General features: G+C 38.5%; 1 protein-coding gene across 3 annotated transcripts; it reads right to left on the bottom strand.

Moving 5' to 3' along the window:
* Positions 1-568: 568 nt before the first annotated feature.
* Positions 569-14,197, bottom strand: LOC120085468. Of its 3 annotated transcripts, none has more exons than XR_005483962.1 (10): positions 14,061-14,197; positions 11,810-12,843; positions 10,154-10,817; positions 9,981-10,055; positions 8,954-9,154; positions 8,655-8,752; positions 1,590-1,689; positions 1,368-1,466; positions 1,162-1,288; positions 569-924 (listed from the first exon to the last, which is right to left on the bottom strand). XR_005483962.1 is itself a non-coding variant. In XM_039041457.1 (10 exons), the coding sequence occupies exons 3-10, from the start codon at positions 12,838-12,840 to the stop codon at positions 1,226-1,228; spliced, it is 2,331 nt and encodes a 776-aa protein (XP_038897385.1). In that variant the 5' UTR covers positions 12,841-12,843; positions 13,588-13,699; positions 14,061-14,096; the 3' UTR covers positions 569-1,225. The 3 variants fall into 3 exon arrangements, 2 of the variants coding, with proteins under 2 accessions (XP_038897385.1, XP_038897376.1); XM_039041457.1 differs by adding an exon at positions 13,588-13,699 and having other exon boundaries at positions 569-1,288; positions 14,061-14,096; XM_039041448.1 differs by having other exon boundaries at positions 569-1,288.
* Positions 14,198-14,516: the final 319 nt, after the last annotated feature.

The raw sequence follows: 14,516 nt of genomic DNA, 5'->3' as shown, positions 1-14,516 counted from the left end.
TGGTCACTAAAGGTGGTCGTTATTGGAGTTAGTAGCAAATGAAGGTCATTGGAATTGGTCGCCATAGGTGATCGCTAGTGCTGATCGTCAAATGTGATCACCACAGTTGATCACTAGAAGTGGTTAGTTGTGATCGCCACAATAGTAATTGCAAGAGTTGAGCGTCATTAGTGATCACTGAAGTTGATCATCAAATGTGGCACTAGAGTTGGTGATAGTGATTGTCAACCACCGAACTTGATGGTGGTTGTTGCCAGAGGTAGCCGCCAAAGTTGGTTATCATTACCAAAAACTCAACTTTTTCAAAATGATTCTTTTTCTAAATGGAACATTTGAAAAATAAAACCAAACACATCCTCGATCTATTTCAACCTAGAATTTATTCATTTATATTTAATATTAACCAAAATTTGTTGAACAATAAAATAATTTTTGTACAGAATAATTATTTTAAATAACAAAACTACTAAATATATTTTTAAATATAGTAAAATATCATTGTTTATCCGTGGTAGACACTAATAGACATCAATCAATATGCGACGAACAAACAAAGATCACCTTCACATGAATGGTCAATTACACTATGCAAATTAGGTGCACAGTGTTCCTGTTAAATATTGAGCATTCCAAGCAGGTATATGGCCACCGATACATTTCACAAGTTTAACATGATATTTGGCTTTTCTTGCTCGATGGCAATGGCTTAGCTTAAAAATTATTTATAAAAAAAAAAAAAAAAAAAAAAAAAAAAAAAAAAAACTGCCAAAGATGTACATATAATGAATCTTCTCCAGCAGATGATTCAAAACCATGCCCACTCATTCAGGCTGAGAACTTTTCTTTGTTCCCCAATGGAGAATTGCACCTTTGAAGTCTTACGCTTCTGACTGCCCAAGCTCAAGCGCAAAACATTCTAACAAGCTATACGACGAGACGAAGGGAAAATTAGAGAGAATACACAACGAGAGCATCGTTCTATGACGACCGTCATCATCCAGTAAAAAAATCTTTATGACCTTCTAACATCGCATACGATATGCAGCATAAGGAAAACCAAACTAAAGCAGGAGATGAACCATCTCCATAGTATGAAAATTTCTGTTACATTATCTCATCTAAAAGATGGAAAATAAAATGAAAATAATAAATCTAATTTACCTTGGCTCCACTAAAGATTAAGAGGGCATGCAGATTTGCAATACACCCAAAATCACCCTTAGTATCAAGTGATTGAGCACTTACAAACCGGGCACGATGTTCGTCTCTGTAGCCATGGATCGATACACTGAAACAGCAAAGAAAGAGAAGTGGTTAGCGGTTATGGCTTGAAAAGGAGAATGGGGCTTCTTTATTGAGTCGCATACATCTTTATGAAATTTGTGTAAACAAGGTAGATGGCGAATGACATCTCCAATGGTTGGCGTATCAAGACAAATTGCACAAGCTTCTTCCATGCTGTCAGTCTGAGGAAGACAGGAAAAAAATTGTCAAGAGCAGCTAAACCAGTACACCTGGTGATCCAGAGAATGAGTTTTTAATCAAGAGAAGAAAAATAACCGAAAATGGGATGCAGAACCACCATCTACCTGTACTGTAGATTGTGGCAAACTATTAATCCGGTTGGTAGATGCACCAGCATGGTGGTGATTGTTCTCGTCAAGGGATAGCAGCATTTCATAATCATTCCTGGCATAAATAATGAATAATGTCACAAATCTAAAACAACTGACCGTAGGGGTTTCTTATCCCAAAAAACAACGACAAATGACTGGTCAAATGGAATATCCTGATTTCAAGAAGCTGCAAAAATAAACATCCACGGATAGCAACATTTCAGAATCATTCCCAGCTTACTGGTGGTCATACCTCAAAAGTATCTGAAACAGATTAGAATCTGTCTCCTTACTACTAAATTATGTTCATGTTAATGATCCACCCTAGGAGGTTTCGCAAACAGAAGGCCAGTTCTAAGAGACACTAGGTTACTAATTTTTCCATCTAAGAGTATTAACCCAGAAATTAGAAGGATATCTCCATACCTTTCAAGACCCTTACCACTAGGACACTTGGGAGTAGCTAAGAGAGGATAAGTTACCAAGTTTCGCATCTGAGAGCTTGAACCCTCACCGCTAAGGCACTTCTTAAAGATACCATATGCATTGTATAAAAGAAACATGGAGGCTGCAATTGGTAACATGCTTTTAATATAGAGACGATATAGTATAAAAGTGTAGGTTGTTTTGTAACTATATTTTAGACACCATTAACTTAGCTTGGACTGGAAGGTCTTTTTGTAACTCTTCCGTCAGGTAAGAGGATCCCTTATCCCTTGTCCCTTAGGTTGTTTTGTTGACGCTACTTGCTGCTTGAACAATATCCTTTGTTTCTCAAACTATTGTAATGTCTGCCGAAGTTTGAACTTATTTCCACACGGGTCAACTACATTTATAAAACTTTGCATAGTTCAGACATGACCTTCCACCTTTTACTTAAAATTCTCCGTCCATTATAGCAACAGCTAACATTTCATATTTGAGAATATCAGTTTCACATGTATAAAGTTCTACTCCTCAGACCCAGGCCAAATACTTTATGTTTTCGTTCTCTTTTTTCCTTTTTTTTTCTCTCATTTTATCACCTGATAACAAAGTATTCAGTCTCTAGCCAAGTATACTCTTTATTTAACTGAAATGAGAACAAAATGTCAATCCTTTCTCCATGATATATATTTAAACGAGTGCATTCCCTCGCTTGCACTTGTGGACTTGAAAATTTTTGGAAGACCCAACACATGGAAATCAGTATTAATTGGGAGGAAATTGTTGAAAATAGGGTTTTTAACCTAGGGACATTTATGTAATTGTGTAAGACCCCTAGGGTTTCCTATTGTCTATTTATATAGTGTGTCCCTGTATATTTAGTGTATCAGTTTTAAAAACAAATAAGACTAGACTTCGTGATTTTTCCCCTGCACTAGGGTTTCCACGTAATCTTGTTGTTCTTCTCTTCCCTATTCTTTATTTTTAACATGATATCAGAGCGCGGTGACAAAAACCTAGCCGTTATGGAAGAGAATCAACCTCAATCCTCCTCTGTTGATGGGTCTTCAAGTTTTGACATGAGAACGGTAATTCGAGCAGCGGTAAAGGAATGTTTTCAGGATGCCCTACCGGAATTAATATCTGCCGTTTAGGTACAATCCTTGGAAAAACACCCTCAGCCGATCGCGTATCACCATTCCGAAACCAATCAGAATCCGATTGGAGCTGGAGTCGGCCGCGAGGAACCAACGATCATGGCAGAGTCGGCGGCGGTCTCGGACGTGAAGAGCAGGCTGGCCGCGAGGAGATGTTGACCTTCGATCGGAGCTACCAGGGCAAAGTGAGCAGCATCGGAGGCGAGGAGCAGAGGAGTCGTGATGATCTGATTAGGGTTAGTACCAGTCTGGAGCAAACCGGGCCAGTTCGGGTTGAACCAGGGCAGATCAGCTAGACCCAGTATTTTGATTTTAATTCCGACCCAAGGCTAGCCTGACCCGAGGGCGCAGCTTTTAATTTCAACCCGTGATCCGACCCACGGCTAGCCCGACCCAAGAGCTCTTCTGTCCAATTTTTTGCGCCAGCCGATCCACTTTTAGCCCATCCAGCCCGACCCGGTGATCTGGTTTCCTTCAACAGCCGACCCGATGGTTTTTCATATCCAACAGCCGAGGTCTCGAGCAACCAGCACCTGTTCCAATCAATTGTGGTTCAGCTTGTTACCCAGACGATGTGAGATAATGGTTGGCTTACCTACAACAGCAGATTTCTAATTTGGATACGATGTTCGGTGCAAATCCTCAACCGGTTTATTCAGAAAATCCGGTAAACTCATTACTTATAGTGCCTAACGTTTCCTACTTATCTGGTTCGATGGGTAATTCTGCAGGATTTATCGTCGAAGAAAAATTAAATGGCCAAAACTATTTCTCCTGGTCTCAATCGATCCAGATGGTCTTGGAAGGGCATCACAAGTTTGGATATTTGACAGGGGAAATTCCAAAGCCGGCCCCAGGTGATCCACAAGAACGGAATTGGAAAGGAGAAGATTCGTTGCTACAGTCTGTCTTGGTGAACAGTATGGAACCCCAGATAGGAAGACCGCTATTATATGTTGCAACAGCCAAGGATATTTGGGAGGCAGCACAAGATCTATATTCTAAACAACAGAATATCTCCCGGCTATATACACTCCATAAACAGGTTCATGAATCCAAACAAGGGTCTATGGATGTTACCTCTTATTTTAACAAACTGTTGATGTTGTGGCAGGAAATGGACTTGAGAGATTGTCTGGAATTGTCCACAGGATGGGGCCCAATATTTGAAGATTGAGGAAGCAGATCGTGTTTGTGTTTTTGACTGGATTAAATCCAAAGTTTGATGGGGTTCGTAGTCGAATCTTGGGCCAGCGCCCGATTCCTTCACTTCGAGAAGTCTGTTCTAAAATACGGCTAGAAGAAGATCGGTCGTGTGCCATGAATAATATCACCTCAACTACTGATGCAGCCGCCTTTGTTGCCAAACCGTCCAGTACTGATGGTGATAAAAAACCTCCTCCAGTTTATGAACATTGTAAAAAGCTTTGGCATACGAAGGATCAATGTTGGAAATTACACGGGAAGCCTCCAAATAGCAGGCAACGACAGTCTCATGAAAAATCTAATACTAGTCGTGCCCTGGCAAGTGATTCAATAGATGAACAAACTCAAAAGAAATCTTCTGGTGACGGTAAACACAGCTCGAGTACAGTTGGGGTGAGTGCAATTGCACAGTCAGGTAATTTTTCTTCTTTTGGCCTAATTAATGTAAATGGTAAGAAACCATGGATTGTGGATTCGGGGTCTACTGATCACCTTACGAGTTCCTCAGAGTTATTTATGTCATATAATCCGAGTGCTGGTAATGAGAGGATTCAAATTGCAGACAGGTCTTTTGCCCCTGTTGCAGGAAAGGGCAATATCTCTCCGTTTCATGGTTTAATTCTACGTGATACCTTACATGTGCCTAAAATACCATATAATTTGTTATCTGTCAGTAAATAACAAGAGATTTGAGGTGTTTGGCAATTTTCTCACCAAATTCAGTTTTATTTCAGGATCTGAAATTGGGGATGACGATTGGCACTGCCCGGCACAAAAAGGGACTCTACTTCCTTTCTGACGAAGCTTCCTCTAGGAATGATCACCAATCTGGGTTTATGTCTTTAAATTTCTCTGTTTCTGAAAATGATGTTATGTTATGGCATTTTCGCTTAGGACATCCGAATTTTCAATATATGAAATATTTATTTCCTCATTTATTTCGTAATGCTAGCTAGTACTTCTTCTTTTAATTGTGATGTTTGTATTCGTGTCAAGCAACATCGTGTTTCTTTCCATTATCAGCCTTACAAACCCTCGAGTCCTTTTTCTCTTGTTCATAGTGATGTATGGGGTCCCTCACCGGTTACTACTTCCACGGGAAAACGGTGGTTTATCATGTTTATAGATGATCACACCCGTCTCACCTGGGTTTTCCTGCTCACTGATAAATCTGAAGTGTCCTCTGTTTTCCAACAGTTTTACACAACTGTCGAAACGCAATTTAAAACAAAGATTGGGATTTTAAGAAGTGATAATGGGCGAGAATTTTTTAATGCCTCCTTCAAAGAATTTCTCGATTCTAAAGGTATTGTCCACCAAAGCTCATGTGCTTACACTCCGCAACAAAATGGAGCAGCTGAGCGTAAAAATAGGCATCTGGTTGAAGTAGCCCGATCTCTTATGTTATCTGCCACCCTTCCGTCGTACCTCTGGGGAGATGCAGTTCTTACTGCTGCTCACCTCATTAATCGGATGCCCTCTCATATTCTTAATCTTCATACCCCTTTGGAATTGTTTAAAGAGTTTTTCCTAATACTCGGTTGATTTCTAATGTTTCTCTTCGGGTTTTTGGTCGTGTTGCTTTTCTTCACTCCCATGGTCCAAACCGCACGAAATTTACTCCTCGTGCTCAGAAGTATGTCTTTGTTGGATATCCACTCCATCAACGTAGATATAAGTGCTATCACCCGTCATCTCGAAAATACTATGTCTCTATGGATGTCACCTTTCTCGAGGATCAGTCGTTCTTCCCTGTTAGTCATCTTCAGGGGGAGAACATAAATGAAGAGACTAACTGGTCATCTTATACTATTCCTTTAGAGTCAGCGCCCATTCAAACCTTGTCTAAACCTAGTCCTGAGCATGATAGTCTGGTCCTTCCTACCAATCAAGTTCCTTGGAAAACGTACTACAAGAAAAATCTCAGGAAGGAAGCAGTGTCACCTGTTGAACTAGAACTGCCGGCTCCAGTACAAGAGTCAGACCTGTCGTCAGGTCCAGGTACGTATATTCCTAATGATGTTGATTTATGTATAGAGAATGATGAAGGCAAGTATGACAAGGGAGAAGGGAGCGGTGATGCTAAGAGAGTGATAGAAAGGGAAACTGTAAAGGATGAAATGATTGAAGCTACAGAGGATGAGATGGTCCGTGCTAATGATGATGTGGAAGATACTACTGAAGTTTCTGATACACAGATAGTAAATCATGGTGAGAAGCCTGAAGAGGTGAAAGAACGTGATGCATCACTTGATCTTCCTATAGCCCTGAGGAAAGGTACCCGTTCATGTACTAAATATCCTATGCATAGTTACATGACATATAGTAATTTGACATCCGAGTTCAAGGCTTTTACTACTAGCTTGGATATTAAGGTAGTTCCAGATAACATAAGTGTTGCAATGAAAAAACCAGAATGGCGGTCTGCTGTTATGGAAGAAATAAGGCTCTGGAAAAGAATAAAACCTGGGAACCGGTGACTCTGCCTGAAGGGCACAAAACAGTAGGATGTAAATGGGTGTTTACTATAAAGTACAAGTCAGATGGGACGATTGACCGATACAAGGCCAGACTTGTTGCAAGAGGCTTTACCCAAACATATGGAGTGGAATATTCTGAAACGTTTTCACCTGTGGCTAAACTTAACACGATCCTAGTACTTCTGTCAGTAGCTGTGAATAAAGATTGGCCCCTACACCAACTTGATGTTAAAAATGCGTTTTTGAATGGGGAACTTGAGGAGGAAGTCTATATAAGTCCCCCTCCCGGGTTCGAGAGTCGATTTAAAAATAAAGTGTGTAGATTGAGGAAATCACTATACGAATTGAAACAATCTCCATGAGCCTGGTTTGACAAGTTCACAACGTTTGTGAAAGCACAGGGATATGTTCAAGGACATTCCGATCACACTCTTTTTATAAGAAGATCAACATCAGGGAAAATAGTTGTTCTAATTGTCTATGTTGATGACATTGTTTTATCTGGGGATGATGATGTAGAAGTCACAAGACTAAAAACAGAGATGGCTAGAAAGTTTGAAATTAAAGACCTCGGGAAGCTAAAATACTTTCTTGGAATGGAAGTGGCTCGCTCAAAAGAGGGTATATCGGTTTCTCAACGAAAATATACACTGGACTTGCTAAAGGAAACAGGTATGACTGGGTGTAAACCTGTTGACACGCCAGTAGAATACAATGCAAAAATCGGTGATAAGAGTGATGGAATTCCTGTTAATAAAGAAAGGTATCAGTGGTTAGTTGGGAAGTTGATATACTTGTCTCACACAAGACCGGATATTTCTTATGCAGTAAGTGTTGTGAGTCAGTTCATGCAAGCTCCTTGTGAGGATCCTATGATAGCAGTTGAACATATTCTTCGATATCTGAAAGGAACTCCTGGTAAAGGCCTAATGTTCAGGAAAACCGATAAACGATCTGTTGAAGCTTACACTGATTCTGACTAGGTAAGGTCTGTTGTTGATAGAAGATCTATGTCTGGGTATTGTACGTTTGTCTTGGGAAATCTAGTCACCTGGAGAAGTAAAAAACGAGTTGTTGCTAGAAGTAATGCTGAGGCTGAGTATCGGGCCATGAGTCTAAGGATTTGTGAAGAAATCTGGTTGAAGAAAGTATTATCAGATGTCCAGCAAGATAATGAGCTTCCAATAAAATTGTTTTGTGATAATAAAGCTGCCATCAGTATTGCAAACAATCCAGTTCAACACGACAGAACTAAACATGTGGAGATAGACAGACACTACATTAAGGAGAGATTGGACAGTGGAAACATATGCATCCCTTATATTCCTTCGAATCAACAAGTTGCTGATGTACTTACAAAAGGGTTATTGAGACAAAATTTTAATTATTATGTAAGCAAGTTGGGACTTGTTGATATCTATGCACCAACTTGAGGTGGAGTGTTGGAAATAGGATTTTTAACCTAGGGGAATTTATGTAATTGTGTAAGACCCCTAGGATTTCCTACTGTCTATTTATATAGTGTGTCCCTGTGTATTTAGTGTATCAGTTTTAAAAAAAAATAAGAAAAGACTTTATATCGTGGTTTTTCTCCCTACACTAGGATTTCCACGTAATCTTGTTGTTCTTCTCTTCCCTATTATTTATTTTTAATAGAAATAATATAACGAGGACTTCAAGATATCTTGCTAACAAATTTGTAACATTAACTGAAAAGTGAAAACCCAAGTGTAAGTTATAAATCATTTTCAAATAGATTGAAATCTTACTCGTTGAAATCACGCTGGATATGCAAGATGTCCCTATTCATTCTCACATCTTCCATATCTCCAACTGCAGCCTCCAGAGCTTCCAATATATCAAGTCTCTGTGTCAAAAGCAATTTACTAGTGTTTGAATATGATAAAGGATAAACAATCTCATTACAAACAATCATAGGCAAGATACAATCATCATACCATCAACAATCTATTTCATACATCTTGTCCATATAACAAGCAAAAAAGTGCTTGTTAATAAGAAAAAATTAGCTGATTAACCTAGCACCAACAAAGACTATAGTAATTACCATATCTAAATCCATATGCATAGGAAAATTAACATTCCTTTGTCTACTTGACACTCTATGAGAGCCACCAAAAAATTGATTCCTCAACTGTGCCATTCGTGCAGAGTGGGTTACTCGAGTCCGCATTCTATTAGAAGAGTTTTGTAAAGATTGAGAACGAGTGCGTCTGTTGGCCTGTGCTACCAACGAGCCCCTCTGACTCTGAACAAAAGAAATAATCATCTTTTAGATAGCAGATGGATACAGGAAAGAATGCATGACTAAATTATCTCTTACCGGGCACACTGTACATTTAAAAAAGTAAAGATAATTAGTTAAGAAAGGTCGAATTATTTTAGGAAAACATGTTAGCCATCTTTCCACCAAACCTACGAAGAAAATGCATGTAGAAAAATGTTAAACATAAATTAGTTCAAAGCTATGCCAATGACACTCCAACCCCCCTCCCCCTCAAATCGTTGAGCAGCTTCCCCTCAAATCGTTGAGTAGCTTTGTAGACATAGATTAACATTGTGGGGTTGCATTGGTAATAAGTTTTCAACTTTTAGGTGAAAAAATAGAAGGGGAGGACAAAAAAGTTCACTTGCGTAGGTATACATCCAAGAATGAATTTGCAAACACAATCTCTGTAATATCAACGTGAGGAATTGGATAATTTCAGAGGACGGTTGCAAATATAGCAATCAGGCTCAAAGTATTTGCAGATATAGAATAATGCAAAAGAATTTGCAGATATAACAAAATTTAGATTTTGCTTTCAAAGTCTATCAGTGGTAGACCATATCGCTAGTAGAGGTCTATCAATAATAGACCATATCACTGGTAGGAATGCATTAGCGGTAGAGTCTATCACTGATAGATTTTGCTATATTCGCGATTCTTTAAAAATGTTGTTATACCTTTAATTATTATCCCAAAAAATACTACCCAATCCAATTACCCTAATTTCATATGACAATATTTCCAAAGAGCAAAGAGGTTGCAGTCACAGGAAGAGAAAAAAGAAGAGTCAAAAAGGATATAATACATTGTAAGTCCGGCGGGAGGGTGCAAGAAGGCCATGTTCCACCTGCTGCAGTGCCATAGCTAAATGTTCATCAATCTGCCAAAAGAAACATAAAACTTATGAAATCAAGAATACCTTCTTAGTAAGTTGCTGATTAAGCATGGACAGGCATAGCTTATATAAGAATTAACCACCTCTTCCCCTCCAATAGGCATCTCCTGATATAGTTGTTCCTGAAGTTCACGAGCCAACATCTCGTCAGCTTCAAGTTGTCTTGCCCTAACATCTGAGGTGTCATCATTTAAGCTACCAACAGTCTGGGAGACAGGGTGTCTCATTTCAGGTGACAACTCATCAACCTCAATTACTTCATTCAAATTATCACGAATTCTTTGACCCTGCAGTTTAGTTGACCTTGAATTTGAAGACTCCCCAGATGTACCAAGGTACACGACATCTGGAATGCGGCATGAAGTATTAATTTGTGAAGTTGATCCATGTTTCTTTTGTTTTTTGTTTAGTTTGTTTTCAGCATGCATCGGTCGAATAGTCTGATCTATTTTGGGTACAGTGCTGGAAGCCTTTTGAGATGTATCAGCGTTTCCTGCATAATCAGTTTCTGCTATGAGTTCTTGCCTGCTAGGGATTTGTCTCTCCATGACCATCTCAGTTTTTCCATTAGAAAGCCTTCCAACACTATCAATCTTCTTAAAAGAATCCCCAGATGGATTAGACAAGACGATCCCTTTCCTTGAATGATTGTGTGTTCTTCTCCAAACGCCTACTTCTTCACAACGTTCAGATGTACCTAATCTGGAAGTTCCAGCTGGAATTGCTTCAGCAGCCTTTTCCGTGTCACTGAAAGCAAATAAGATATCAGGACAAATTGCTTTTGAAGGCTGCAGGCATAACAAGAAAAATTGAAGCTAAATTTTAATACGTGTTGGCATCAACAACTAAAGTTGTTGAATGATGTTATATTTTAACTGATTTAGATAGGGTTCACCAATATCCAACTACATCCAGTTGTTGTAAATCCAATAAAACATTTAACCATGTAGTTTCATACACCAGCAAGAGTGGTCACAATGCAGTGTGCCAAGCAATCATTCATGACAAGACTGTAGTCTCTTGCATGGAAACCTGGAATAGACCTGCATGGTCTCCCGATGCCGAACCATTGCACTACAGGGTACAGTGATGCGAAGAGTCAAATCTACATGATTCAAAATCCCCGGTATAGTGGCACTAAGAACTTTTCACAATCCAAAGGGAAATGAAGAACATGCTAAAGCCAACACGCAACAACTTGAGAAAGTGAGTAGTAGTTCTACAAGAATTCTATAGAAACGCCATGACATAGTAAAATTCTAACAATGAACGTAGCTGGATTTAAGGTGTCTACAAAATTATTTTGCGATGAAGGATAGCAGAGTCTGCAACTCTCAGGTTGTTTAAAGGAAATAGGAAATTTTAAAAACAATCGGCAATATTAGTAAGATAAATAAACTGTCATTACATCTTAAAGTGAATGATATAACAAAGACCACTCCTAGATTCACCTTTTTCAGTAGGGAGAAGAGGTTCCACAGAGAAGAAAGTATGAGGACCCCCAAAGAAAGTAAAGGGTAAAGAAAGTAAAGTGTTGAAAAAAAATGATTGCTAAAATGTATGAGAACTTCAAAAGAACCGCCAAGCATGAACGAGAGAGCATGCAAAAATATAAATAAACTCTCAAGAGGAGAATTTCAGTGTCCAATACCTCATAGGCAGCCAACAACATCAAAATATAAGCAAAAAACCACAAAATTTTAATTTACAGCATAGCGTGAGGAGAATCTTTCTGTTACCTGCAAGTTGAAAAAATAACTTTGACATCATCACTATCATGTGAGATAGAAGGTTGAAGCATAATCCCTTTTCCTTTATCTTTGATACTACGATTGTCTTCAGCAACTATATCATTTATATCTATCGGACAGAATGGACTGCTTAATGGCATGTTCCCCAAATTGTTCTTGTCAACATCTCTTGAACTCTTTTCACACTGCTCAGATAAACTTTTTGCTTTTATTGCAATATTATGAGGTGATATACAACCATTCCGTACCAATCTTTTATGTCCGGTAGCTCTAGGTGAACTAACAAACTGACGAGAACCCAAAAGTTGTTTTTCCTGTCGATTATTGGTGTTATTGGATTTTTCAATTCCCTTTCTATGAATAATGGATAAACCAACATCTTGGAATGATTCCTCAACAACCTTTTCCTTCCCTTTAATGTTTATGTTGGGTTTCTTTGAAGCAATTGGCATGTAACGAGCAGACTGTTCATTCAAGGTGTTCTCAATCTTATAGTCCTTAGCCACATGACGATTAACCGTTTGAGGTTTAGACTTAAGATCATGTTCTCTCATTTGTGGAACCGCAGTATTTTCTTGACAATGAGGTGGTTTGGAAGGAGAGTCAACAGATATATTTATCCCTTTATCCACGCGGCGAGGGCAAATAAACCGTTTTGGCCCCTGACATGAATATTTTTCCCTTCCACCTTTTCTAAGTAAAAGATTATTTTGCAATGCATAAGAATTCTCTCCCGGTGAAAGAATAATGGTGTTTTTACGACCCGTAAAATCTTCACCAGGAATATTTTTAGAACTCCTATCTAATCTCAAATCATGCCCATTTTCACAGGCAAGCACCCCCACTCCCTTCATGCCATTCATCCCCTCTTCCATCATGAAATCAGGGTTTCTCAAACGACTAGATAAAGAAGAACCAGTCTCCGTCCGAACAAACTGTCCGCCATTAATTTGTCGGGCAGCTAACCGGTCAGGTGTATCAGGAACATCCATGATCCATTCAGTCTCCATCTCCTTCATACTCTGCATTGGGAGGGAAAGATCAATGCTCAGTAGATTATAATACCACCCGGCTGGGACACTCAAACAAGGACAATTGGGAATTAAAATGGTAACTAAATGAAGATAATGACAGAAAACAAAAAAGAAAAAAAAGAAAAAAAGAAAACAGGAGCAGTGAAAGCAAGTTGACCAGACACTAGTAGATTTTTCCAAAAAAACACTAAAATGTAAATTTACTAAGAAAAAGAAGAATATGAAGTATTTAAACGTAAATTCATGAACAAAGAGAAGATTAGGAAGAATTTAACATATATTAATAAAAATATTTTCATTACAATGAGCTCATAAGCTCACACCTTAGTGCTCTTTCATCTCATTGATTTGGAATGTTTAGCATGTAGCATCTAGAAAAAGAAGTATCATAACATAGATACAACTAAAATAGCAATCAGCCCATGGTTGGTCTCAATTGTGATGGTAAAGTAAATCAAAGATTGACAAAACAAACCCAATGTTGGCAACACAAATTAACAAATAACGGTTAACTGCAAAAGTTGCCACTACAAGAAAGGCCATGTTCACGATTAACTTTTACAAAGTCAACTTTTTTTTTTATAAATACTGGCCAATAAATCTGATGCGACAACTTTCAAAGAGTGAAGGGTATAAGGGTGCGAGGATTTATGATTTGAAAATGTGTTGGGTTACATGTGGGTATTTATTGGAGGTTTCTATGGTCCTCATTTAAATACTATTTAAGCATACCTTTCCAGAAGGTGAATCTTTTCCTTAAATAAATAACAACTGAGGCGACCACAAAATATACAAAAGCACTTCTTTTCCTTATGGTACACATAAACTGAAGCGACCACAAAATCTACACAAGAATTCGATCTTCATTCAACTATCAGAAAGCATATAATAATACAATAAATGCATGTTTTGTATAACACAATGGATAGACAACAACATCCTACAAGCACTACAGCTCTTACCTTGTGTGTTATGTTCTAATCGTTTTTCAAGAACCAACCCATTCAGCATTATATTAAACTAAATCAAACCAAAATAATTAGAAAACTAGACGTTCTGATAATCTTGAAGGGGAATCGAATACCGTAGTAAACAATTTTCAGAGCATACGTTAATCAACGGGGAAAAAAAAACAAGAACACGATTGAAATTTCTCACAAATTTAACCTAAGAGTGCAATGTTCAGACAAAATAGATGATCGAACCTCGTCGTGTTTCTCGTCCAAATCAAGAAAAGCGAGAAGCCCACAGGTTGAATTCAAGGACGACGAAGAAGACGATGGTGAGGCCATCCAATCACCTCCATTCTCTTTCTTCCCTTCTCTAAACCCACCGTCTCACTTTCTCCGTTCCCTGTTACGAACCGGGTCGGGTCGCATCGGATATTTGCCTTTGGGCCCGATAATATTGAGGCCCAATAAATCAACCTTGGCCCACCCAATTAAAATGCTTCTGGGCTGTCATTTCATTACGGTCCATAATTTGAACCGTGGCTATATTTCCATAAAGGGATTTCTACTAAAAGATCTTAAGAATACCTGAGCATTTCATTTTTAAAAAAAAAATAATAATAATAATAACTCGATCTCCCTATTTTCACTAATATAAGTTGCTATTTACCATTTAGCCTATATATATATATATTTCTTCCATGCATACTC

This window comes from Benincasa hispida, chromosome 1 (assembly GCF_009727055.1).
Source record: "Benincasa hispida cultivar B227 chromosome 1, ASM972705v1, whole genome shotgun sequence".
In the NCBI taxonomy this organism is placed as follows: Eukaryota; Viridiplantae; Streptophyta; class Magnoliopsida; order Cucurbitales; family Cucurbitaceae; genus Benincasa; species Benincasa hispida.
This window is presented reverse-complemented; position numbering and strand designations above follow the sequence as displayed.